Source organism: Wolffia australiana, chromosome 18, assembly GCF_029677425.1.
Source record: "Wolffia australiana isolate 7733 chromosome 18, ASM2967742v1".
NCBI lineage: Eukaryota > Viridiplantae > Streptophyta > Magnoliopsida > Alismatales > Araceae > Wolffia > Wolffia australiana.
This window is the reverse complement of record NC_135852.1, coordinates 6,975,849-7,002,053: the sequence shown is the minus strand read 5'-3', so window position 1 is coordinate 7,002,053 and position 26,205 is coordinate 6,975,849. Positions and strand designations below refer to the sequence as shown.

General features: G+C 44.0%; 1 protein-coding gene across 6 annotated transcripts in view; it reads left to right on the top strand.

Annotated features, from left to right (window-relative positions):
• The window catches only part of LOC144714805 (vacuolar protein sorting-associated protein, putative (DUF1162)), a 105,189-nt gene that overhangs the window by 44,161 nt on the left and 34,823 nt on the right, over nucleotides 1-26,205 (top strand). For all 6 annotated transcript variants that reach the window (XM_078589595.1, XM_078589597.1, XM_078589596.1 and 3 more), the window contains exons 17-30: nucleotides 12,408-12,561; nucleotides 12,657-12,752; nucleotides 12,824-12,925; nucleotides 13,563-13,621; nucleotides 13,708-13,810; nucleotides 15,003-15,188; nucleotides 15,254-15,370; nucleotides 16,549-16,805; nucleotides 16,895-18,186; nucleotides 18,272-19,443; nucleotides 20,672-20,791; nucleotides 20,889-21,041; nucleotides 21,473-22,081; nucleotides 22,153-22,224. In XM_078589595.1, the coding sequence (XP_078445721.1) occupies nucleotides 12,408-12,561; nucleotides 12,657-12,752; nucleotides 12,824-12,925; nucleotides 13,563-13,621; nucleotides 13,708-13,810; nucleotides 15,003-15,188; nucleotides 15,254-15,370; nucleotides 16,549-16,805; nucleotides 16,895-18,186; nucleotides 18,272-19,443; nucleotides 20,672-20,791; nucleotides 20,889-21,041; nucleotides 21,473-22,081; nucleotides 22,153-22,224 (4,492 nt within the window). The remainder of the gene's footprint in view (nucleotides 1-12,407; nucleotides 12,562-12,656; nucleotides 12,753-12,823; nucleotides 12,926-13,562; nucleotides 13,622-13,707; nucleotides 13,811-15,002; nucleotides 15,189-15,253; nucleotides 15,371-16,548; nucleotides 16,806-16,894; nucleotides 18,187-18,271; nucleotides 19,444-20,671; nucleotides 20,792-20,888; nucleotides 21,042-21,472; nucleotides 22,082-22,152; nucleotides 22,225-26,205) is intronic.

Below are 26,205 nucleotides of genomic sequence, written 5' to 3'. Positions count from 1 at the left end.
AGGCACTCTCAAGCGTATTCTCTCCTACGGCTTGGAGTCGGGGGATCCAAACATAGTGTTGCTGGAGGTCAAGGGCATCCAAGCAGCCACGCCTACGCCCACCCTGAACTTTTGGGGCCCTGAATGAGCCTACGAGGTCCGATTCGCGACAAAATTGCCACCGCCACTGTCACTGCAACCGACTAGACAGCGGGATGCGAGAGACAAAGGCAAAGAAATAGCAACTCCCTCAGGGGGGACGTCAGCTTCCAGAATGAAGACAGTCGCCCTAGAGCCGAGGATACAGCAACAAACAATCAATTCAGGGATGGAGGACGACCACAAAGGGATCTCACACAGTAGAGAGGACGTATTGCAGGTTCGACAGGAAAACCAAATGCAACAAACATCTGCCACAAAGGAGACACATGAGGCAGACACAGGGAAGGGGGGAGACCCCTAGAGTCAAGAGGTTGTGCAGGAACTAGGATGCACATCAGGTAGAAGGGCAACATTTATTAAAGGAAACAACAAAACTGTAAGTCAGCCCCCGCGGCTATGCAAAACGGGTCACCAAAGTTGTGAAAGGCTGGTATACTAACGTAAAAAGTTGGGCATCCATCATGAGCGGAGAATAGTTGCATGGGCAAAGGCTGGGAAAAGTGGCCGCCTGCTGCTAGCAGCCGAATACAAGGCACGAGGTAGTAATCAAGAGGACCAAGGATTGAAAGGGGCAGCCGAACACGGAGGTAAAGGCAAATCCTCTGCCCTCCCTGCAGTACCGTAGCAGAGCCAGCTGACGAATCAACAACCGCGGTGAATCCTCCCAACCATGCTGCAATAGAGCCGACAGTGGAACAAAAGACCATGGCGGCCCCTCTCAACCGTGAAGCAACAGAGTTGGCGGGCAATCAAACAATCACGGAGGGCCCTCCCAACTGTGACTCCACAGAGCCTGCTTGAGAACAAACGGTGATGGGGGACCCTGTGATAAACCACAAAGCTAAAGAGACCGCGCTGAAGGTCGGACTAAAGCTGGCACAGGGCATTGAAGGGGGTGAAGATTGTTTTCCATGCAGTGCATCTCATGGAACGTTTATGGACTCCGCGACGAGACTAGGCGCGGAGTAGAGGGAAGGTATCTGAGAGAATGGGGAGCCACCGTGGCATGCCTACAAGAAACCATGCTTGACAAGTGTGAGTCAAGGGAGTGGAATACATTGGGTAGGGGTTTTCTCGAAGGTTTTTTGGTGGTTAATGCAATAGGGTGGTCAGGGGGTGTCGTGGTGGCATGGAATGAGCGAATATTCTAAAAAATAGACATGTGGATAGGCCAGTTTGCTGCTGCAGTCAAACTAAAATGTATGAATGAAAATTTTGAAATGGTCGTAGCCTCAGTCTACGGTCCAACGAGTGCCGCACGGAGAATGGAGAGAGTTGGCCGATCTAGTGGGCACCTTCCGAGGGTGCCCGATATTGATAGGAGGTGACTTTAATGTGATATAAGAAGCGCAGGACCGACCAAACGGAGCTGGAGGGAGAGATGTCAATTCAGAGGCTTTTTGGTCTTTCATTTCAGAGTCATTACTCCACGAAATGGGACCCACCGACTGCACATATACATGGAGAAGCACAATGGGCCATAACAGGATGTCGAGACTAGACCGATTTTTATGTTCAGTGGAGCTGGCAGAGCGATTCCCATTAGCAGATGTAAGATATCTCCCCAGGCCACTATCAGATCACACCATATTGTATAGGCTGGAAACGAAGCAATCAGAAGGCCCACCTATCTGAAGCTCGACAAGTCGTGGCTACAAGAGGCCGGCTTCAAGGAAGAGATAACAAGAAAGTGGTCAGCATAGACCCAACTTAGATCCAAAATGGAAACACTTGCAGTAAGAATTCATGGACTGAGGCACCATCTTGTGGAGGTCCATAAGCGCATCCACGAGAACAGAAGGCAATCCAGAAAAGAGGCCTTGCATAGGATCAAACTTTGGATGACCTGGAGGATACTCGGTTTCTGGAAGAAGATGAAGCCCATGAACGAAGAAAATGGAGGGTCGTGGTTGCTGAAAAAGATAAGAAGATAGAGATGGACTGGAGACAAAAGGTCTAGACAACTGTGGTTAAAGGCTGGGGACGCGAATACAGGATTCTTCCATCTGGCTGCTAACGGGAGAAGAAGGATCAACAACATTCAAAAGCTGAAGGTGAGAGGCCAGGAACATGTCGGACCACAGCTGGTGGGTTGTGCCGCTGCAGAACACTTACGCTCGTTTGACAAAAAAGGACGACGTAACCGGTGGGTGTGGCACGGTAAGGGGACACGAATGTTGAATCCGGTTCACAAGGTAGAGTTGACCTGGCCTGTCTCTTTTAGGAAGAGGTCAAGGAGGCAATTAAAGGTCTCAACGGCGAACCGGCGCCAGGCCCCGACGGTCTGCCAGTATTCTTCTACAAAGAGTTTTGGGAATTAGTGAGACAGAATGTGATGGCCACGCTTGAAGAATTTCGTCACCGGACCGGCAGTATAGAGAGAATCAACCATGCATACCTTTGTCTACTACCAAAGATACAAGGCGCAGATAAAATAGAAGATTTCAGACCAATCTCGCTATCCAACTCCATCTACCTAATTATTGCAAAGGTCTTGGCGAACAGGCTGAGAGTAGTGATTGGGGAGCTTGTCGGACCCTCCAAATCAGCATTCATACCGGGCTGCAGCGGGAGAGATAGTAGCTTCATGGGAAAGGTGCGGGACCAAGGGGTTCATGTGGAAAGTTGACTTCGCCAAAGCGTACGATACCCTAGATTGGGTCTTTCTTTGGGCATCAATGAAGAGGAGGGCCTTTCCGAAGGAATGGATCACATGGGTAAAGAGATGCATAACATCTCACTCATTCTCAGCGTTGGGGAGGCCAGAAGGTGGGCGCATACAACTGTAAAGGGGGGTAAGAGAAGGTTGCCCGCTTGGCCCCCTACTTTTCGTCATAGCAGTAGATGCACTCGCCACTTGCACCAACCTAGCAAGCTCTCACGGTCTCCTAAAGGGATATCAGACAGCAAGCCACTCCGAGGGTATTCCGCTCTTACAATATGCAGATGACACCATTTTTTTTATAGAAGGCTCGGTGGAGGAGGCGAAAAACCTGTCCACCTTACTAGACTTATTTGCAGACTTCTCAGGCCTCCAAATCAATCGGGTTAAATCACTTTTGTGGGTAGTGGCCTCTCTCAGGCGGAGGCGTCGAAATGCGCAGAGGCACTCGGTACACCACTCGGGAAGCCTACCTTTGAGATACTTGGGCCTGCCATTAACCGCAGGAAGGTTGACGAAGGTAGATTGGCAACCGGTGGTAGAGAAGGTTGAGAGACGACTAGAATGATGGCAAGCCAAGGTAATGTCCAGAGGAGGTCGACTAGTGTTAGTGAGGTCTGTATTATCATCAATCCCCATCTTCCACCTCTCGGTGTTCAAGATGCCAGTAGCAATCGGTCAGAGGCTCGAAGGCCTGATGTGTCGTTTTCTGTGGAAAGGCGCTGGGCTTAACGAGGGTCGAGGGCTGACACTTGTGGCATGGAATATTGTCCGCAGACCTACCAAACAAGGAGGCCTAGGTGTTCTACACATACAAGCATGAACACAGCACTACTAACAAAGTGGGTGACACGGCTAATGCACCCTCGAGAAGACCTTGCCATCCAAATCTTGTGCGACAGCTACGGTTGGAGTTTAAACTGGGAGGAGAAAGAAACCCCAGGCAGAGGAACAGTCGCCTTTTTGGCAGGGCCTTAGACAGATATTCCCCCAAATTAAAGACTTCTTCGCTGCCCGACTTGGCGATGGCTCCCTATTTCACTTCTGGAAAGACCCGTGGTCTTTGGATGACCTTTTGAGGGAGGCATTTCCTCGTCTCTATGCGCTGGCCAGATGCCCCGATGCCACAGTGGCAAAATGTTGGGACAACATATGGAATCCGAAGGTAGAAGGTGCTCTCTCAGACCAAAGGGTGATGGACTTCTTAGGAATGCAACAAGCCTTCAGTCAGTGCCAGCCAAGACACGACGAACAAGACAGATGGGCTTGGACAGACGCTCCTTTCTCTGTTCGGAAGGCCTACATGAAACTCTACCAGGGAATAGAGGATCAAGAAACAATCCAGGCATGTCGGGCCATCTGGCGACTCAAGATCCCACTAAAGGTTTTTACTACGTAAGAGGCCATCTTTGGATGGTTTTTACTACGTAAGAGGCTGGTGACACACGTCTTCTGTTGGAGGATGTATCCTGATACCTCTGCGACGTGCATTCTATGCTCAAATGGGGACGAAGACTGCAACCATTTATTCTTTGAGTGCCCTATCGCCCGCTCGATCTGGACCACCCAAGTTCATTTGGCGCCGAATGTGATGTCAGAAGAGGTTTTTTGGGAGTTCATAAGGCAAGGGGGCCCTAAGAGGAGGGAAGAGGGGGGTCGAGCGTTGACAGTGCTCTGGGCGATATGGCTACAACGAAATGAGGTATTATTTAAGGAGGGGCAAGGTGTCCAAAGACAGGCTAGCCCACGAGGTTGAGGGCCTCAGGACATCATGGTCCACGAGACGGGTAATCAGATAAGAGAGGGGTTGGCCAGGTGGTGTGGAGAGTTAGCTATCTCCACATGTAACTGCGGGTGGTTACCGCTTTGTTGGGTGACCGCCTTAAATAACTTTTCAAAAAAAAAAATCATACTTTCAACTCTGTCATTCCATTAGGTGGAAACCCCACAATAATAATGCCAATCTTCTATACCTTATTTTATACCTCAGTGATGTGCACACACTATTTTAACATCATTTTATTTGTTAAAGACTAGGGTGGACATGTATCTTTCCAATGACGAGCGTTGCTACTCTTCTATTGTAAATTTATGTTACTTTTTCTGAATATTCAAAACTTTGATTATTAAGTGCCTCTAGATTCTTAATTTGCCCCATTTCCTGCCCTTTGTTGGAATTTATTCAGAACTAGGTTCAGCTCTGACTATCGGATGAATTAAGACCAAATTTTGTTTATCTATCTTTATTCAAGAATGGTGAATCAAAAATTCAATCTGAAGAGGCTATAATTCCTTTCTAAACCTGATTATTGACACTTGAATTAGCTTAAAATTAATAGTTGACAAATCCGTAACAAGTATATAAATCTTCAACTGTTGGAGAAGTTGGACGGCTTGGCGTGAGGTTTTCCAGCATCAAAGTATATCTATGGTGAACAAAACAACAATTGCTGGTATAGATTCCTTGTTCCACTGAAAGGAAAGACTTCATTTTTAATTACCTTGGGTTAGCCATATTGTTAGGGGATTTACATTGTTGAGTCACTTGAAATTGGTTGCAGAAAAATAAATTCGAGTAAACACCATGGAACTTGAGGGATCACGTTGAAAGGGAATTAATGCAGCTTTCTCTGTAAGACTAAGTCTTGGAGACCAGGTCGTGGATTGTGTGTCTTCCATGTTATTTTTTATTAGTAGTTGACCAAAGCGTGCTAGTCTACAATTTAAAGCCTTTTTTTTCTGAAAGGCGATCACCCAATGAAGCGGTAATTCCTTGAACCCCTCCAGCACAAGGTCAATCCCTTTCCTCTTGTAAACAAGAAAAGAACAATTCTTGATAGCAAATGAAAGAGATTACAGGGTTTTATAGGAAGCCCTAATGGGCTGACTAGAGAGGGCCCTTAATGGGCTAACAAGAGAGAGAAAATAAAGACATGTAATACTCAGATCAACACTCCCCCTCAAGCTGGAGCGTGGATGTTATCCACACCCAGCTTGGAACAGAGCTCCTCAAACCTAGGGGCATGAAGCCCTTTGGTGAAGATATCTGCAAGCTGTTCAGCGGACGGAACATAAGGCGTGCAAAAATCTCCCGATTCAAGCTTCTCTTTGATGAAATGGCGATCGATCTCGATGTGCTTTGTACGGTCATGCTGAACGGGGTCATGAGCAATGCTGATCGCGGATTTGTTGTCGCAGAACAGCTGGACAGGAGAGGGAACTGGACACCGTAGCTCACGAAGAAGCTGGGTAATCCAAAGTGCTTCACACAGACCATGCGCAAGGGCACGGAACTCCGCTTCAGCACTCGATCGAGAGACCACTTTCTGCTTCTTGCTCCTCCAAGTAATCAGATTGCCGCCCAAGAAGGTGCAATACCCAGATGTGGACCGACGATCAACCACAGAGCCGGCATAATCTGCATCGGTGTAGACTTCAAGACGCAGGCCGGTATGGCGACGAAACAATAATCCACGGCCAATGGTGCCCTTCAGGAAACGGAGGAGACGATGAGCAGCATGAAAATGGCTCATGCGAGGAGTCTGCATGAACTGACTCAGAACACCCACTGAATATGCAATGTCCGGGCGAGTGTGGGTGAGATAAAGCAGTTTTCCCACAAGTCTTCTATATGGGCCAGGCTCAGCAAGCTCCTCATCCGCATCGGCACCAAGTCGATGGTTCGCATCAATCGGTGTCGAAGCAGGCTTGGCGTCCTCCTTTCCAAGCTCACAGAGAAGGTCCACCGTATACTTTCTCTGACAAATAAAGATCCCGCTGGAAGAATAGGCCACCTCTATGCCAAGAAAGTACCTCAACGGGCCAAGATGGCGAATAGCAAATTCCGACGAGAGATACATAGCCAGCTCAGTAATGGTCGTCGTATCATCACCCGTAATAATGATGTCATCCACGTACACAAGAAGAATAGCGACTCCCCCTGACGTGGAATGGCGGTAGAAAAGGGTGTGATCACCATTACACTGACGGTATCCACGACGCTGCATGGCCGTCGTGAAACGACCAAACCAGGCACGAGGAGATTGCTTCAAGCCATATAATGCTTTTTTCAGGCGACAGATAACAGACTGCGGAGACGATGGCACTAAGGAAGTGTAGCCAGGAGGTAATGCCATGTAGATCTCCTCAGTCAACTCTCCATGCAGAAAAGCATTCTTCACATCATATTGTTGCAAAATCCAGCCCCGATCCGCAGCAAGGGCCAATAAGATCCGCACAGTATTCAGCTTGGCGACGGGAGCAAAGGTCTCCTGATAATCAATGCCATGTTTCTGAGTGAACCCTTGTGCCACAACCCGGGCTTTGTGGCGCTCAATAGAACCGTCAGAATTATGCTTCACAGCATACACCCAACGGCTACCCACGAGATGCTTCCCGGCCGGTAGAGGAACCAGATCCCACGTTTCATTGTGAGCAAGAGCCTGAAGTTCTTCCGCCATGGCCTTACGCCAATGCGGAAATGAAAGGGCAATGTCCACCGTCTTGGGAAGGGAAGTGGCATCAAGGGAGGTGAGAAGGGCATGATAAGAGGGTGAGAGGCGATGAGAGGAGATAGATTCCGCCAACGGATAGAGGGGAGAGGAACGGGAAGAGGGCAGCACGGCTAATGAGGAGGTGGCAGGAGGGGTGGAGGTTGAGGGAGACGGGGCAGCAAGAGACGAAGAAGGAAGCCGAGGCTTGCGACGAGCAAGGGTTTTTCAGGCTGGCAGCGACGGATAGGGAGCGGAGGAAGCGAAGAAGGTGCAGCAGAAGGGTCGAGCGCAGGAGCAGATACTGGAGGAGGCTCCACAGGAGGGACTGAGACGGCGGCCGGAGGCGGGTCGGGAGGCACAATTGCTGGAGGAGCAACAGGCGGAGACACGTCGGGCGGGGCCGGTGAAGAGGGACGAGGGACGAGGATGAGGAATTCGAGTGGATCGGAGGGAGATGGAGACGATGAGGGTTCAGGAGAGGAGGAGGAATAGTAGGGAAGCAATTCATCAAACGTGGCATCTTTGGTGACTACAAACCGACGAGAGGGTGGATGATAGCATAAATAGCCTTTTTGGGTGGAAGAATAGCCAACAAACACACACTTGATAGCACGGGGATCCAGTTTATCACGACCAAGTTGGTGGTTGGGCGCATAGCATACACATCCAAATACACGAGGAGTAAGATGAGATCGGAGAGAGAGAGTTGGAAAGGAATGCTGAAGACGGTCAATGGGAGTGGAGTAGTCAAGCACTCGAGATGGAAGGCGATTAAGAAGATGGATGGCGGTGGAGACGGCTTCCCCCCAAAAATACTTGGGCACATGCAAATGGAAGAGAAGGCTCCGAGTCATTTCAAAGATGTGACGGAATTTTCTTTCGGCAACGCCATTTTGCTGTGGTGTATAGGGACAAGAAGTTTCATGGATAATGCCTTTGTCTTGGAAGAAGGTGCTTAACGTGGTGTTAACGTAGTCTTTAGCATTGTCTGAGCGGAAGCGACGAATGGATATAGAGAATTGAGTTTGGATAAGGGAGTAAAATTGAGGAATGACACGAGATATCTCCGATTTGTTCTTCAAGAAATATGCCCACGTGAATCGAGTAGCGTCGTCAATAAAGATGCATAACCACCGAGAACCGAAAGTACTATGAATAGGGGAAGGCCCCCACACATTGGTGTGAATAAGGGAGAATGGGGTCGAAGAATGAGAAGACGAGATAGGATACGTGGTACGATGATGTTTGGCAATTCGACAAGCAGTACAAACAAAACGGTCCACAGAATGGCCTTGAAAGAGTTTAGGAAAGAGACGATAAAGAGTAGCAAAAGAAGGATGGCCGAGACGTCGATGAAGAATCCACAAACGCTCGTGGGAAGCCGAAAGGGAAACTGCCGCAGCAGCAAAAGCAAGAGAACTCGAACAAGGACGAACAAGATAGAGCCCCTCATGCTCCTTAGCAATGGAAATCGTCCTCCCCGACACCTTATCACGATAAAAACATGAATTAGGAGAGAAGGTAAGGTCTTGTTTCAAGTCGCGAACAAGGCTAGATAGGGAGAGAAGATGAGTAAGGCGAGGAACATGAAGAACTTTAGATAGATGCATAGAAGAGGAAAGGGCCACACGACCAATACCCGCCACGGTGAGAAGATCGCCGGAGGCTGTTTTAACTTTGGAGGAGCCAGAAACGGGTGCATAAGTTTGAAAGGCTCGAGGATTTGGGGTCATGTGGGCGGTGGCACCGGAATCAAGAAGCCAAGTGGAAGAGGAAAAAGAATGGCCAGGAGGGGATGTAGGTGTGGGAAGACTGGTGGACATACCTGCGTGGGCCAAGGAGCATGAGCCCACGACTGGAGGATCAAGCAAGCGGCGTAGACGCTCCATCTCTTCCGGAGTGAAGCTAGCGGGCGAGGCACTAGTCGGGAGAAGACCGTACAGCATAGGCACTTGACCCGGGGGGGACACGGACGAGGCGGCTGTAGCAAGGTTGCACGGTTGTGCGCGTTTCCGTTGAAGCTTGTAGCACGTCTCCTTAGAGTGACCTCGCTTCTTGCAGTAATTGCAAAACAGCGAAGGATCACCCTTTGGAGAATCCTCTGTCCGAGCCGTCGGACCACGTGGCAAAGAGCCGGGTGGTGGAGTCGACGATGGGCGTGCAGACGAAGAGGAATGAGCTACAAGTGCCGAAGCCGAGTTCTGGGCCTGCTGAAAGCGGGATTCTTCAACCCGCACACTGTGGAGCGCATCCTTGAAGGTAGGACCAGTCTCCCGATGAATAAGCTGAGCCTGCACAACTTCATATTCCGGGTTCAGTCCCATAAGAAACTGGAAAACCAGTTGAAGAGTATATTGGCGGTCCACGAATGGGGTCGGGCGGCATGTAGTAGTCAATTTCATTCCACAACGAAATGAGCTCCGTGCTGTACTCCATGATAGACCGGTCCCTTGACGCAGGTTAGCGGCCCGATGTACCAATCGTGCAGAGTCGCAATGTTGTGCTTCTTGGAGTGGCTCTCAAGTGCTGCTTCCCAGACCGCCGAGCCGACTCTAGAGACATGAATTCACCTTTAACACTAGGTGAAATACTGTCCAAGAGCCAACGATGAACTACCCCCTCAACGTCCAGCCAGTCATAATACTTGGGATTGGTCCGGGAAGGTCCGTCTTCTAGAAGATGGCGCATGAGACGCCCTTTTAAAGTTATCTGGACGTACTGGCACCATTGCAGGAGATTGAATCCAGTAAACATACCATCCGGAGGCATCCGAGGCAAAGAGGATGGTCCAGAGGAGGACGACCAATTCCCGGGCTTGAGAGGCACCGCAGATGCATGTGGCGTAGATACCGGCGTCGAGTCTGGCGTGACAGTAGAGGTCTGGGCTTCAACCGGGTTCGTCATGATGAAAGCAGAGTAGACCACAGTCAGAAGGCGCCGGAACGACGAGAAGCCGGGACTGCAGACGCCGAGACGTCGGGCGCCGGGAAGGCGGGAGCCGGGACGGTGGGAGCCGGGACGTCGGGCGCCGGGACGGCGGGCGCTGGGACAGCGGTCGCCGGGACGGCGGGCGCCGGGATGACGGTCGCCGGGACGGCGAGCGCCGGGACGTCGGTCACCGGGGCAGCACGAGCCGGGAGGGCGCGAGCCGGGGCGGTGCGAGCCGGGAGGGCGCGAGCCGAGGCGGCGCGGGCCGGGACGGCGGGCGCCGGAGCGGAAGACGCTGGGACAGCGGACGTCAGAACGGCGAGCGCCTGGGAGGCCCGGAGCCAGACGGCGAGAGACCGGAGCGCGAGATCAGGCGGTCGTGAGAACCGCCGAAGATCGGAGCGCAAGGTCGAGCCCAGGAAACCCAGATTAGGGTTAGGGTTAGGGCTCTGATACCATGTAAACAAGAAAAGAACAATTCTTGATAGCAAATGAAAGAGAATACAGGGTTTTATAGGAAGCCCTAATGGGCTGACTAGAGAGGGCCCTTAATGGGCTAACAAGAGAGAGAAAATAAAGACATGTAATACTCAGATCAACACCTCTCTACAGAGAACTCGGGGAAACCAGGTTGCCATGAGGCCTTCGACTTCATGGGAAAGTCCATCCATAGAAATCTTCATCCCCTGAAACACCACCTCGTTTGATGGAGCCATATTTCCCATAGCACGGCTAATGCTCGTCTCTTCTCCTCCCTCCTCCTAGAACCGTTCCTTTGCATAGACTCCCACAAAGTCACCTCAGATGACACATCTACTGATGTTGATGCTAAGGTGGCATTAGGGCGAAGGGGCCCTCGAAGAATAGAGGGTTGCACTCTGCCGATGTGTCTGGGTACATCTTCTGAGGAAATGCGCGTGTCACCAGTCGTCTTCGCAATAAGAACCGCCAGTTGTCAGGAATTCAAAGCTGATCCTTTCAAATTTAACAACAAGGCGTTGGGGTTGACTTTCAAGATAGTGACAAAGGACTGAACATGGAGAGGAAACTCCTTCGATAACAAGGGTCTTGCTTGCATGATTTGGGTTGAATTGAATGAGTGGGTGGGTCAGCTGATGGAGTGCTAGACAACCAAGGACCTTGATGTAGAAGCCTAATAAGGGCTGGGCGTCAAGCCAGAGGAGGGGGCCAACGCTGGCAAGTTTGGAATGGCAGACACCTTCAGACTTAACAATAGTGTAGCTCTGTGCTGGCATCATAGGTGAGGTTTGCTGCCAATCACGTAGAGCCACCCGTGCAGTACTGCCAAGGAGAGCGTGATGGGCAGTGGAAGATGCTGGATGAGTGGCCACTGAGAAGAGAATGGTCCAAAGTTGGTTGTCCTGTGGATTTCCAGAAGGCATATCAATGGTTGAACCTGGATGGTGTTCACTTAAGCATATTTCATTTGTGAGACATGAGAAGTTGGCAATTGATTGGGGGGAGGCCAAGTCACAAGGCCATGATCCAATATTTGCGATTACCTGAAATTCTGGTCTCCCATGAGTTAGAAGTTGTACTAGCTCTTGGGTACCATTCTTATTCAATGTTTCTATTTATTCTTCCTTTGCTATTGCTGTTTATTCTCGAGAAAGCTTTGGCAATGGTCTTAGGAGTGTCTTGTAATGTGTAGAAAACCTGTCATAATAAATGTAGTTATCTATAGGGTATTGTATCTGGTTTCTGGGAGCTCCTCAACCTTTTTCCTAAGCCAATGGGTCATCCTAAAGGTTTTCAGCAGATATCTCATCATCTGGGCCTTGGGCTCCGTCCCTTGAACTTTGTTTGGACAATATCCATGACAACTTGAATGGTGTTACTATCTTTCTCGGTTCACATTGGAAATATCAGGCTCTTATTTATTTTTAATATTTTTCTATTTGTGTATTTACCCTTATGAGATCGTATTGATACTTCAACGTGGAACATATCTGGTCAAACTGTGTGTGAACTCTTTAAAATTTGCTTTCTTTATGTTTCATAGTGGTGACATCATGAATCCCATTGTTGATACAATCTACAGTCAATGTTCTATAGTCTGACAATCCTTTCAGAAAAATGTATTTAGTGCATAATTTTGATCTCTTTCAAAGGTAACTTGAATTTTTTTTATTTTATGCAACTGATTTTATTTTTGATTTCAGGAAGCATCACGTCAAAGAAATTGGTCTTCTGTTTTTGGACGGTGTTGGTCTAGAATGTAAAACTTCGGAAGAATATTTGACCATCAGTTTTTCAATAAAGTGTGCTAAAATAACCAACCCTTGCAATGACAGCACTTTACTGACTTCAGAAAAGGTCTTGTGCCCTAATGTCTCAATTTAGTTGTGCCTTTTTTCTTGAATGTTCGAAAGCAGCGGGACTTAGAGAATGATGAGGAATTCTCATTGCAGATTCCTAATGGTAATGTCTTGTCAACAAACAGCCCGTGCTTCTATGCTCAGATTAAAAGCCCACCTGCTGGCTGTCCCTATGATCTTTCAATTGAGGTTCCTTTTTGTTTTTCTCCTTCATTAATAGCTAGAAGTAATATCTGTTTCTAACGGTGAATGTTTGACAGGGCGTTCTTCAGAGCATCGAAATAACATTAGACTTAGATTTTCTCAAAGACATTTCAGAATTTCTTACAGTTCTCGAAGAGGTTCAGTTTCACAGTCAAAGAGTAAGTATTCTACAGCAAACCATTTTCCTCGTGGTGATGTATTAGTGCCATCAGATCCTGTTCTTCTTTTCCATATTACTTCCTGTTTTCGTTCTCTTTTCCTGCCTATCTTTTCTATTTTTTCTTAATTTTTTTTGGTTGCATTTTTGTTTAACCTATTTGTCTTTCACGTTTCAACAAATTATCATTCATTTTTCTTGCCAGTAAGCGCTGACTTCAAGTTTTATTTGCTGTATGTTATAATAGCTTCTATATACTTTCCAACAAGGCTAGTAACTCTATTTTATTATGGAGCATGTCAAATATTCTTGTTTTTTTTTGCTTTTTTTGTGATGTGTCACTTAACAACGTTAATCAATTGATTTCAGTCTTTTTATATATATTCGATGCCTTGTCAAAGAGTATGATTAGTGAGGGGACATTTTAGAATATGGGTTTGACTTTGTGAACTGAACAGAATAACTTCTCTCAGTAGTGAAAAGGCAACTGTACTTATGAATTATTATATATATTAGTTCCATTTCTTATTTTTCATGTTAGTCTGGCGGACCTTGATTGAATGACGCAGGCATTGTCTTTAAACGTCTGAGTGAAAACTGCTGACTTGTGATCTTCCATACGTTTTTTTGAATCTCAGGTTATATCATCTTTGAATGGTTTTATTGATGGCAAAGCTAGAGTCCTCTCAAAAGCTGAGTAAGTGTACATCCTGAATGTTTGTGTTTCTGACAAAAGTAATATGTTTGGGACTGGTATTGCTCAAGTGCTATTTTTTGTCGCAGGTACATCTATCTGACTCGAACAAAGATTATATGGGATGTTAGATTATGTGATGTTGATATTAACATTCCACCGATTTTGGAGGGTTTGGAATCAATTAATTTGGTATGCTTCTTTTAGTCTACCATAATTTGATGCAGCCAAAAATAAAAAACTCATGTCTCTGTAATGATTTGCATTTGCATTAGAAGTTTTTTTTTTTGAAAAAAAAACGGAAGATCACCCGAACTTGGTGGTCAACCCAAAATTAATATTGATGTATATGATTGTGACAAAGCACATGCCCGGCCAGCCTGGCCTCTTTTCCCTCCTTTATTTCCTACTGAACTAGTAGGATATACAATTCACATTAGACAGTTACTTTTAACCACAAATAGTAAGCCCAATTGTTGGGTAGTTCTTTCTGCTGTCACATAATGTTTGACCTTTTCTTAATCTATAAGCAACCCAAGTTGCTTAATTTTTTTGACATTATTTGAAAATTTGTTCGCTGGTATATTACTGGTCTTGTGATCTGTAGTCTGTCCTTAAAAGTATTATTTATGGGAACCCTGCTAGAGTAATGGTTTGAAAATCCCTTGCCATGTGTGTTTTAGGGTCATAGTATAATATGGCCCACATAGGTCGTACAGCCTTCGATGTAATTCCATAATAAGAGATAATGGAATGCCTCAATCCAATAACGGTTCTACCTCCATCAATAGAGATGAAGGGGTTGTAACAGAGAGACAAGGGAGAGAAGTTCCATAGATAAAGAGAAGAATGGGAATGCTAAGGGGATGGTGAAGGATCTTGACAAACTGACTGCTGCTCTTTAGGGAAGACAATGTCAAGCCGGCGACAATGAGGGGGCGAAGTCATGCAAACAGGGAGATTGATAGTCGTGGCTAGGGCAACTTACATTTCAATTCCTGCCTAGCCCCTTCCAAGGAATGGACTTAAGTTGTTAAGTTGTCTTCGTAATGGGTTGGGTCTCCATATTGGGCAGGCTCGTCTGCCTTGATTTCTGTTCGTAGACGCAGCTCTGGATCACATCATAGGATCTTGTGGTTCAATTTTTTTCTGAACTTTAATCATGTTTATTTAAAACAGAACCTGGTTGATAGTCATTTCCTCTTTATTTCTGTAGTATAGTTGTGAATGGGTTATAACGCTTTTGAACCTCTTTTTTTGATCTGAGGACATAAAAATGTTACTGTGGGAGTAATGATTATTTTTTTCCTACAATCATGCTCAACCTCATGGATTGTTTTACTGTGTAAATGACCAGATACTTTGTTGTTACTTTATTCTGCAGGCGATAAACTTAGGAACTTTTCACTTAATGTCGAAACCTAAAAAGAAAAGTGATTATGTGACTACTGATCTGAAGGAATTGTCTTTCGCTTCTCAAATGGACATATTTTCAGCATACAAGTTACCGTCAAACTTTGAGGTTGACGATCTTTATGAGCAGTTGGAGATTGATGTTGTTAGCTTGGAGGTGGGACTTCACTGTTGACATTCTTTTACCTGAATGCAAGATCTCATTTTTGTCCTGTTTTGTAGGGGAGAGCTGTGTCAACTAAATCTCATTATGTCCTTCCAGTCTTTGCAAAGACCAGTGCAACTTTTGTCATCGGTTTATGCCTGTTATTGGATGAGCCACTTTTGAAGCAATTCAACGTAGTATTCTTCCTGTGATTGAATAAAGTATTTTTCGTTTGAATTATTTTCATATTAATTTCCTCATTTCATTTGAGTTTCTTCATTTTATCAACTTTCGTTTGAATTTTTTCATATTATTTTCATATTAGTTGAATAAAGCAATTACTAGTTTCATTCAGAATGGAGTGCATGCATCATGCATGCTTTTGCACTCATCATTTGAGTGTTAGTTTGGATTTCATCATATGGATGCTAGTCTAAGTTCATATCTGAAACACCAGATGTGCTAGTTTTTATGCTGACTTCATAGTATAATCTCAAAATATTTTATTGTCAAACTAATCTAATTCTCAGATTAGTAAGCGGTGGCATTGACTGATTGAATAATTCAGTGTGAATCTTTGTCGGGTGACCACCTTAAATCACTTTTCAAAAAAACAAATAATTCAATGTGAAATGTCAGGTTGCATGGATTAGTCATGATTCTTACTTTAATAGAAATTTTTTACAAAACTGTTGTAACCTATCTTTTGATTTAAGGCGGATAAAACGTCAATGAAAGTATTTAAATTCCAAGGTTTATTTTTTAGCACCCTGGGTGGGGTCTTCTCCCATCGCCCTGCCCTGCCTCCTCTCTTTCCATCGACAATGCAAAAGTCAGAAAAAGTAACCAATTGAAACACACTGAGTACTATCAACAAAGTTTAATCCTACTTGGATTGTTGATAATCCAGCAACAAAGTTTTTTTTAGCAAACATCTTTTTTGTTTCCATCCCGTCTTGAAAACACCTTGATTATTGCTGTTGTGATGGTTTGGCCAGCATGCACGTGACCAACACATGCATAACATCAATTTTGGCTTTCCTGGTAAGTCACCCATCAGTGATTTGTCCAGTGTGAGAATGTCTTACCTTGGATCTTCCCAAGCTCCCAGCTGTGGGAATCTCCCCTAGGGCTTTTTTCCTGATCATTATCCTTAGTTTTCCAGTTTTCTATTTAGATTTTGTCAGTTTTATGTCACAGTCGGCATTAGAGATAAAGTTTGGATGATTACATATTTAGGCTCACTGTCTGGCATTATCAACTACAGCACGAAAAACTTGTGGACCAATATAACATTTATTAGAACTCTTAATAATGTTCATCTTTTCCCATATTTTTCCAAAAATTGAGAAAATATTTCTTTCGATTTCAGGCACATTGTCATGTTTCTTTGTTTGAGGCTCGCTTGTCCTCCCAATTGCTTATCACTTCTACTAAAATGTGGTTAAAGAAGAAAAACATCATTAAGGAAGGTGATGAATTGGACGTTGTTACACATTTAAGCGGCTACAGTTTATCATGGTTTTCGGCCTCTGCTCAGTTGGATCATTTCAGCCTCCACCTTGACCTTGATGATGACCCAAAACAAAGTTCTGTCCTTTCAGTTTCTTTAGCTGAATCAAGTATAGGGTTAGTCCACTTTTAAAAACATCTGCTGTTGATTCATGTCATTCATTTTCTGTGAAGAATGTTCTCACTTTGTATTTGTTCACATGAAGGTATACTCTTCGTGAATCTGCTGAGTTTCGTCTTCTTGTGAGGTTCATGAGCATTTCTGGGTATGAGCTGAAAGCAGAAGCTACTACCTACATCCTATGCTCATCTAGGAACTGGGATTTTGATACGGGATCTAAATTTCTTCCTGGACAAGGCCTATATGCAGCTGAATCTTTTGCACTTTATTATCAAACTCACATAAATGGTTCTAGGACACAGAATAAGCTTGTCTTAGAAGTTAACCAGTATGATTTCCATTTTGAACCTGAACTCATCGAAATTTTGCAACAGTCACTGTGTAGAATATTTACTGCTGTGGAGAACTTGGATGATAATTTGTCGAGATTTGTCAGTGATAAAAGTCCAATATTTTCGAAGGAGGTTAGTTTTCCTATCAGGTATGGAGTTGATATCAGTGAGGAGCTGCCCTCAAATGAATCAAAAAGCTTCTGTCTTTTCATTGCTGACGTTAGTTTCAAAGAAGTGAGAGTTCACTTTCATGATTCTTCTTCAATTCTGGGAACACTTTGCTCTCCATTGTCGTGTATTTCCTTTTTTTTCAAAGGGGATGAATACTGGGAGGCCAGTTTCCGGTCTGGTGGACTGAGTATAACTTCACCATGGTCCAATACATCATGGTCCTCTCCTAATGTCAATGAAATTCTCTGGGGCCCATCCTCACCAACCGTCACCCAATCACTTGGCATTCAAATCAAAAAGTCCAGAAAGAGACCTGAGTTAATTGAAATGGATTTTAGTTTAGTAGTCGAGCAGGTGAAATTTATTTTACAGTCTGAATTTCTAGCAATGATCATCGGCTATTTTAGTTTGCCATGTTGGATACTGCAGAGAAAAGGGCAACCTATCTCCAAACATGAGCAATTATGTCCCAAGTTCAAATTTAAAATAGTTGATTCTTCTATCCTTCTCCCTGTGGAGAACAAAGCCTATTGCGCCCAGTTCAGAGTTCCAATTGTTGATGGCATTTTTATTCCTGAAATTTCTTCTGCAGAATCTCTTAAGCATGTGTCTGCTGACTACTTGATTCCTCAGGTGAACTTACCTGATATGATTGATCTGGTCAGTGTTTCTATGCTTGGTGCATCTTTGTCAGTCGTTTTGTGTGAAGGCGGTACGGTAGGGTCGATGTCTGAGTCGGACTCTGGTGTCACCCAAGTCACTTTCCTTGATGCGCTTGATGCAGATGTTTGTTTTGCAATTCCTCAATGTGAGAAGAATGATAATCCTACTTTTGTTTCAGTGAAATCAGATTCCTGCCGTTTGGTTGTTGATGGTAAGTTTTTATGAACCCTGATTTAAGTACTGATCAAACTGTAGAACCTCAAATTTTCAATATTTGTGTTTTTTTTTATTGACAGAGAAATGGTTTTTTGAGGGCATTGGGGTAGTGAGCGTTTGTGTAGATGAACTATCAAATATTGGATACAATGCCAAGAACTTCACCTCAGATGCCTTGCATTATATTCAGTTAAAAAGAATGTTGAAGGAGGCAAATGATGTGGCAAACCAGTCGCCTGAAATTCCTGTTAACATGAGAATGTGTCTAAATGCTCTGTCACTGAAACTGGTACAGTCTGCAACCTCAGAAGTGCTTGCGGGTATAAATACTAAAGCGACAGTATTGGTGAATTTCAGAAAAAACAAAGTGGACAAGGCTGATGTCGATATTATGTATTTCATCTTACAGTCTTATCTTAATTCAGTCATCCTCTTGTCATTTCTCTCAGACAGTCCCAATTCATACATGAGGATCAGTTTCTTCCAATCATATGTAGGATTGAACGAGCTTCAGTTTCATATCCCTGGCCTTGACTTATGGCTGCATTTTTCAGACTGGAATAATATAATTAATCTTTTTACTGCCTTCAGAGGATATCCAAATCGTGCATCCTATGTTCATGAATCTTCACCAATACAATCTGAAGCAGAGAATCTTTCCGAAGTGCCAGATTTATTACCTTCCTTTGATTACTCAGTCGATTCTTGGAAAAATATCAATCTTGTAATAAAGTCCGACAAAAATTTATCATTTCACGTACCTTTTGATGACACAAAAAGGTCAATGGGTCATGAGGAGACAAACAAGTCTCTGGAGCTATGGAGGAGCATACTTGGAGAAAAGGCATCTTTCGTTCAGGGACTAGACTCACGATATTTGACTTTTACTGTTCAAACCCGAGATATGGTTTTGTCCTTAAGTAATGCAGAAGTGATAACTAAATGCTCCATAGGTAGAGCAAAAATGATAGTCAAGGTCACGGAAGAGCAAGGCTTTCATTCCATCCCTGTTATTCAATTTATTCTTCAAAAAATATCCACGAAGTTTCATGGAAACTTGTCAAAAATTTGGATGGAAATATCTGATATAACTGTGGAAACTCTGTCGATGAATTTGCTCCAGGAGGTAGCTAGTACTTTAGATAATATTCACTTTGAACCTTCTGGAGCTAAAAAACTGGGTGGGCCTGTAAGCTCTATCTTTTTCCATGTCCATTTGGCGAAGTTATCTATGCTTTTCAGCGATCAAAGGGTAATATAAATTCTTCTATCTGAATTTTTCATTTGATTGTGCCTGAGGATTTGGAACCGCGGTTTAATCTGAGAATCTTATACTCGTTTCTTTTGACTTTCACCTTCTGCAGTCTGAGTATTCTACTCGTGCCCAATATATATATATATATATATATAGAAATAATCAATAATTATTAATTTTAATGTTTTGGATGAAATTTGCTTTTAGGCACTAAAGTAACTTCGTAACTGGTAATCATGCCGTGGCCACATTTTTGACATTTTTTTGTGGCATTGACTCTACATTGGACTTTTGTCTATGGCGAAAAGGTAGCTCCAAAACCTCTAAGACAATCCCCCAATAGTAGAAAATCCTTCTCAGTCCAGGTCTCTCTCTGGCTCCGGTCCTCTTTCTTGCACACAAATTCTCTCTATGTCTTTCTTTCTCTCGTTCCAATTATCTCTCTGTCGTTCTATCTCTCCCTTTGATTCTCTCTCTCTCCATCACTCTTACCCTCTCTCTTTCGCCCGCTCTTTCTATTCACTTGCTCTGGTTCTCTCTCTCACTCTTGTTCTCTCTGTCTGAGATTTGCTCTCTCTCTTTGTCTGCCTCTCCGAACTGCTTTGTCTTGGATTCCTCTCTCGTTCCAATTCCTTGTCTCAAGTATTCTAGATTAGCATGTTGTCATGAACGCATGAACAATTCACATATGGTTCTCAAACTCTGTTGGTGTTAAAATTCTGTGTTTGTGTTATTGTTTGGTCGTAGTTTTAGTTCATTCTATGAGATAACATTTCGATCTGGAATTTTCAAAATCATGAGGAACTTTGCCTTACGCATTACCCTCTGTCTTCTTAAAACATTTTATGGCAGTATTTCTTCTCAAATTACGTCAACCAAAGATCCCTTGTTATTTCTGAGCTCTTGAGGATTCACCGGTCTCTCATACTTATGTCTGTGTAGGCCTCCCCGAGATTTGGGCTGTATCTGTTTTGACTGCATATCTGACAATTTGGGATCTCTTGGCCCTAATTGAATTTGAGGGATTTGTGATATCTATTGATTTATTTTATTTTCATTTGTATCAGAAATTTTTTTCGTAGATTTCCAGTTTTCATGAGGTCTTTTTTCCTATTGTCAAAATTGGCCTGATGTTGTGGGTCACTCATATGGAAATAAATAAAATTAAAATATTCTATTTTCTTCATCAGTCAATTTTGTGGCCTTCTGTGGCACTTGTGTGCAGGTGATATCATCTGGACCAATTTTCGACATCACCTTTAAGAACTTGCTTGTTAAAAGGGAAAGCTCAAGTACAATGACTATTGAATGTCAACTCTCTGTGAACTACAAGAATTTTGTAAAGGTGTGGGATTGTTGGAAAGTAGAATCCTACTTCATGTTTAATGGATCCCTTGCAGAATCTTACTATATCTCATCTAAGAAGCATCTTAATGTTTCAGGTTGTGTGGGAGCCCATCATAGAACCATGGAGCTTTCATATGGAGCTGGTTCAGAATGTGAACAATGATGTTCAGTGTGGATCAAAAACTAACCAGATATCCCTTTGCTCACAGGAGGAGCTGAACCTCAATTTGACTGAATCTTTAGTTGAGGTATTCATCTCATTTCTATCTCCTCTGACCTCAGAAATAACTTATTACAAAAGGGTCCTGATGCATTGCCAATCATTTATAACCTAGTTTTTGAGGATTGAATTAAGAAAACGGTGTTAATTCATGAATAAATTCCTAAGGCATAAAATTTCCGAGGTTGTCATAAAGTAAGTAGTTAAAGCATCTCTATTATTGAAGGCCTGATCTATACATTCATGGCACTTACTCTCTCAGATTTTGTAATTTCCTAAGGGATTTTCTTATTTCAATGTTACAACCCAAACCAACGGTGGATTAGAATACGGTAATGTTTCCAACATACTAAAGATCTTGGGATGAAGGTAATTCATAAAATGGACAACCAGTTTATAATGTTCCTAGCTTCTATAATATTAGTGTTTGATGAAGAATGACACGCCTTCTTTTCACAGGCTGCCTTCCTAATGTATAGGATGATCAATGATAAGCCTGATATTAGTGACTCTCACACAGGCAATGAAAGCTCCAGCCATCCAACCTTTGGACCTGTTCATAAAGATTTCAGAAATTGTGCTCCATATATCATCTCTAATGAGACATCACTTCCTCTTTCTTTCCGGCTGTTCTATGGCCCTTCAACGACAGAAAGTGGCAGCTTTATCTTGATGAATGAGAGGAATGTAATACAGCCAGGATTTTCTGAGCCAGTATACATAGAAGAACCTGTTGGAATCAATTTACAGACAAAGACAGCATATTCTTCCGAAAGGCTTTTGGAGAGAAAACTCAATCTTATTTCGCATTATCATATTTCCATTGAGTTTGATGGATCTTCAGGCCCATCCAAGCCTATGTCAATGGACCTTGTTGGTACCAGCTATTTTGAGGTCAATTTCTCAAAGACGAGAGCATCAGAAACTTGTGCCGCTGATGATGAGGCGTCAGTCAAGAGTAATGATAATGAATCATGTATAGGTGACCCTTTGAACGAGCTTGTGGTCCCCGTGGTATTTAATGTTGCAATGCATGGTTATAGCAAGATGATACGGATGTACTCAACGGTATGCATTATTTTATTTCAGTATAGCTTAGAACTAATATACTGTCTTCTAATTTTTCTTGGAAAAATTAGGTGATCTTGGTAAATGAGACTTCTAAGCCTCTGGAATTGCGCTTTGATGTTCCATTCGGAGTCTCCCACAAGGTATGAATATTTTTAGTGCCGTGATACTAAGGAAGAATCAGGCCTGGGAAAAAATTATCTGTTTTCAATGATTGAATGTTATACTCCATAACTGACTCCTTTAATGAATATGATCAAACTCTGACTTTTAGTAAAGAGATTTCATTTTTTCTGAATTTTAGTGTATGATTAGGATTTGAGTTGTCTATCGGATGAGCACATTGAAGACACTTAATTGTGTTGTTTCTCTTTTGTGCTTCTGCTATTTGTGGTAATTGATATTCTTGGATTTTATTTGGTTTATATACCGTTGCATGTATTGAAGAATCTTTTACTACATGCATCTCATCAGGAGGTAGTAGTCACCTTGTTTTCAACATGGAATTTAGGAACATTTCAATTGATGAATGTGAATACCTTCTATTGGGTTTAGCAACTCAAATAGAAAACACATTGATTAAGGTAGGACAGCAGAGAGGAACTCTGCCACCCTAGATCGTATGTTATCCAATTAATTAGGACTTCAATTTGGACTATTTCCGCTTCAATAGGTAAATGGGACAAAATTTTCACAAAGATCTCTGATATGATTAAGAAATATCTTACACCTCCCAACACGCCTTCTCTAGATGATGAATGAAGTATTTATTTCAAGATAGGAGATATTGTACCAGGAGGAAGAAACAAGGATTAGACAAGGAATTGGATGTGCTCTTTTCGTAGGCCAAATGTTCATAAGCTCGCATAAGTTGCCACAAAGACAACAAGCTTCATAAATGCCTTTGTATTTGCAGTACAAATCTGTGTACCTCCCTGTATCCTTGTTTTTCCCTGCCCATATGACTGCATGTTACTGGTTGGTTTGCTTCTTTTCTTGATATGTATGGTTGGAAACAATCCGTTGGCACACTGCACAGCAGCAGGTGTTGATACCACTGATCCTGCTATGCACCTCACCCTCTTCTGTGGAAATCCAATATGCTACCTATCGGATCTAGGTTTTTTTCTGTCCTTTCAGTCGGGGCATTTTAGTAATTTCCCTTTCAACGTTTTATCCTCCCTTTAAATAGATATAGCACTCCTTGAAGGATTCTGTTATATAGAATCCTTTCTGGAAATTGCACTTATTGACCGTGTCTTCTGTGATAAGTTCTTATCAGGACTCTATCACTATCTGAATAATTGAGCCAGGGCAAATGCAGTTCATCAAATTCTTATCCATCTAGAGGACCAAGAATCACACATTATAGAAGCTCATGGCGTCCCCATGGGATACATGATCAGACTGACTATGGAGGCTCTGGTCAGACCTTTAGGCATACTCAGACGAATCATCTCATGTGGTCTCGAGTCGGCAGACCCAAACATAGTGCAACTGGAGGTGGTAGGGATCCTGGCAGTCACACCACTGCCTATTCTCAATTGTTTGGGCCCAGACAGAACTTTTGAGATTCAACTCACTACACGATTGCCACCACTGGCTTGGAGACAGCTGGGTGCAAGGACAAAGCCAAAGAGAAAGTAGTTTTGTTTGGGGAGGGGGGGAATCAACATCTGGAATGGAGGAGTTCGCCTCAAAAACTGAATATTATTTTAGAGACGGACACAAGAGAGATCCCCAGGGTGAAGGTGACACAGAATTCATCAGCCAGGGGAAACTAGATGCAAGTGACATCTGCGGAGGAGGAGACACAACTGGTAGAAGCAAGGGAGGAGGGAGATCCCGTGAGCAAGGAAGGGAGACTGATAATGGAAGAAGCTGCAGAATAGTTAGCCAGCACTATCTGCTGGGCAAAAAGGATGATCAAGGCAGTGAAGGGCTTATATACAAACAAAAGAAGCTGAGCATTCATTATGAGCAGAGAATAATCACATGGGCAAAGGACGCTTTTTGTTAGCTGCTGAGTGCAATGCAAGAGGTAGCATCAGAGAGGACCATGGACTGAAAGGGGCAGCCAATTCCCAGGGAAAATGCAAGGAGATCCTCCGCAATCCCAACTGCGGGGCAGCAGAGCTAGTTGGCGTGCAGAAGGACACAGTGAAGGACGTCCTCTGCCACAGAGCAAAAGAGATCTCGCCGATGATGGGATTGAAGCTGGCATAGGACAGGCAGGGTAGGAGATTGTTTCCTATGAAATGCATTTCATGGAATGTTCACGGATTTTGAGACGAAAGTAAGTGCGGAGTAGTGGGAAGATACTTGAGAGAATGGGGAGCAACAGTGGTGCATCTATAGGAAACTATGCTAGGATTGTGCAATTCAAGGGAGTGGAATGCAGTGGAAAGAGGCTTCCTTTAGGGTTTCATGGCGGTTAATGCGACTGGGAGATCTCGGGTTGTGGTGGTAGCATGAACTTTGGTAATTTTCTCTCAAATGCCTATGCAGATGGATCCATTTGCTGCAGCAGTCAAACTGAAACGTATGAATGACAATTTTAAGATGGTTATAGCCTCAGTATATGGTCTAGCGAATGTTACGCAGAGAAATGACCTAGTGAGTGAGTTGGTGGATCCAGTGGGTACGTTCTACGAGTGCCCCCTGTTGCTGGGAGGGTGACTTCAACGTGAAAATTTTAAGATGGTTAGAAACAAAGGATCGGCCTAAAAATGCTGGAGGACGAGACGCCATATTGGAAGACTTTTGGGCGTTCATATCAGAAACAGCAATCGATGAAATGGGGCTCATGTACTGCATTTATACATGGAGGAACATTATGGAATATAACAGAATGTCGAGACTGGACTAGTTTTTCTGTTCAGTATAGCTGGCAGAGTGGTTCCCTTTAGGGGACACGAGATTTCTCCCATGTCCAATATTAGACCATACCTTGATTGTATGGATGAGAAACAAGACGGCAAGAAGGCTCAACAATTTCAAGGTAGACAGATCGTGGCTGTAGGAGGCTGGCTTTGAGGAAGAGATGGAGAAGTGGTCATCACAAACTTGGTTGAAATCCGAGACAGAAACACTAGCCCCTAGAATTCACTTGTTGTGCACTACCTAGTGGAGTTTTGCAAGCCCATTCATGAGGACAAGAAGAAGACAAGAAGCAAGGCTCTCTGTAGGATTAAACAATTGGACGACCTGGAGGATGCACGGTGCTTTGAAGAAGAAACAAAAAAACGGAGGAAGTGTTGAGGTGTGATAGCAGGGAAAGACAAGAACCTAGAGATGGATTGGAGGGAAAAATCTAGGAAACTGTGGCTACAGGCAGGGGAGACGAACACAAAATTCTTTCATCTAGCAGCAAACGGGAGGAGACGAACTAACAGCATTTGGAGAGCATTAACAAGGCATGCCTGTTCCTCTTATCAAAGAAGCATGGTGCCAAACGGATAGAGGATTTCAGACCAATTTCATTGACCTACTCCATCTACCTACTTATAGTAAAGGTATTGGCGAATATGGAGGTGATTGGGAAGCTGGTAGGACCCTCGCAGTCAGCCTTTTATACCGGGCAGATTGCTGGTCGATTGTGCAGCTGGGGGGGGGGTGAGGGAGAGATCTTAGTTATATGGAAAAGACACAGGACTAGGGGGTTCATGTGGAAGGTCGACTTGCGCTTCCTTTGGGCATCAATCAAAATGAGAGGTTTTCCCTGGGAATGGATTGGGTAAAGAGATGCATTACTTCACACTCCTCAGAATTGGTGAACGGAAAACCAGAAGGTGGACATATACGACCACAAAGGGGGTGAGACAAGGATGCCTGTTTGCCCCACACTTTTCGTCCTTATGGTGGACGCACTCATCACGTGCGCCAAGCTAGCATGTTCTCAAGGACTTTTGAGGGCTTACAAGACAGCAAGCTTTCCCTAGGGTGTTCTGTTATTGCAGTATGCTGATGACGCTGCCCTTTTTTATAGAATGTTTAATAGAGGAGTCTACTTTACTCGATTTTTTTGCCAACTTCTCTGGTCTTCAAATCAATAGGGCTAAGTTAGCAATTGTTACTAATGATCTTTCTCAAGAAGAGGTGCAATGTTCAGATGCACAGGGTGC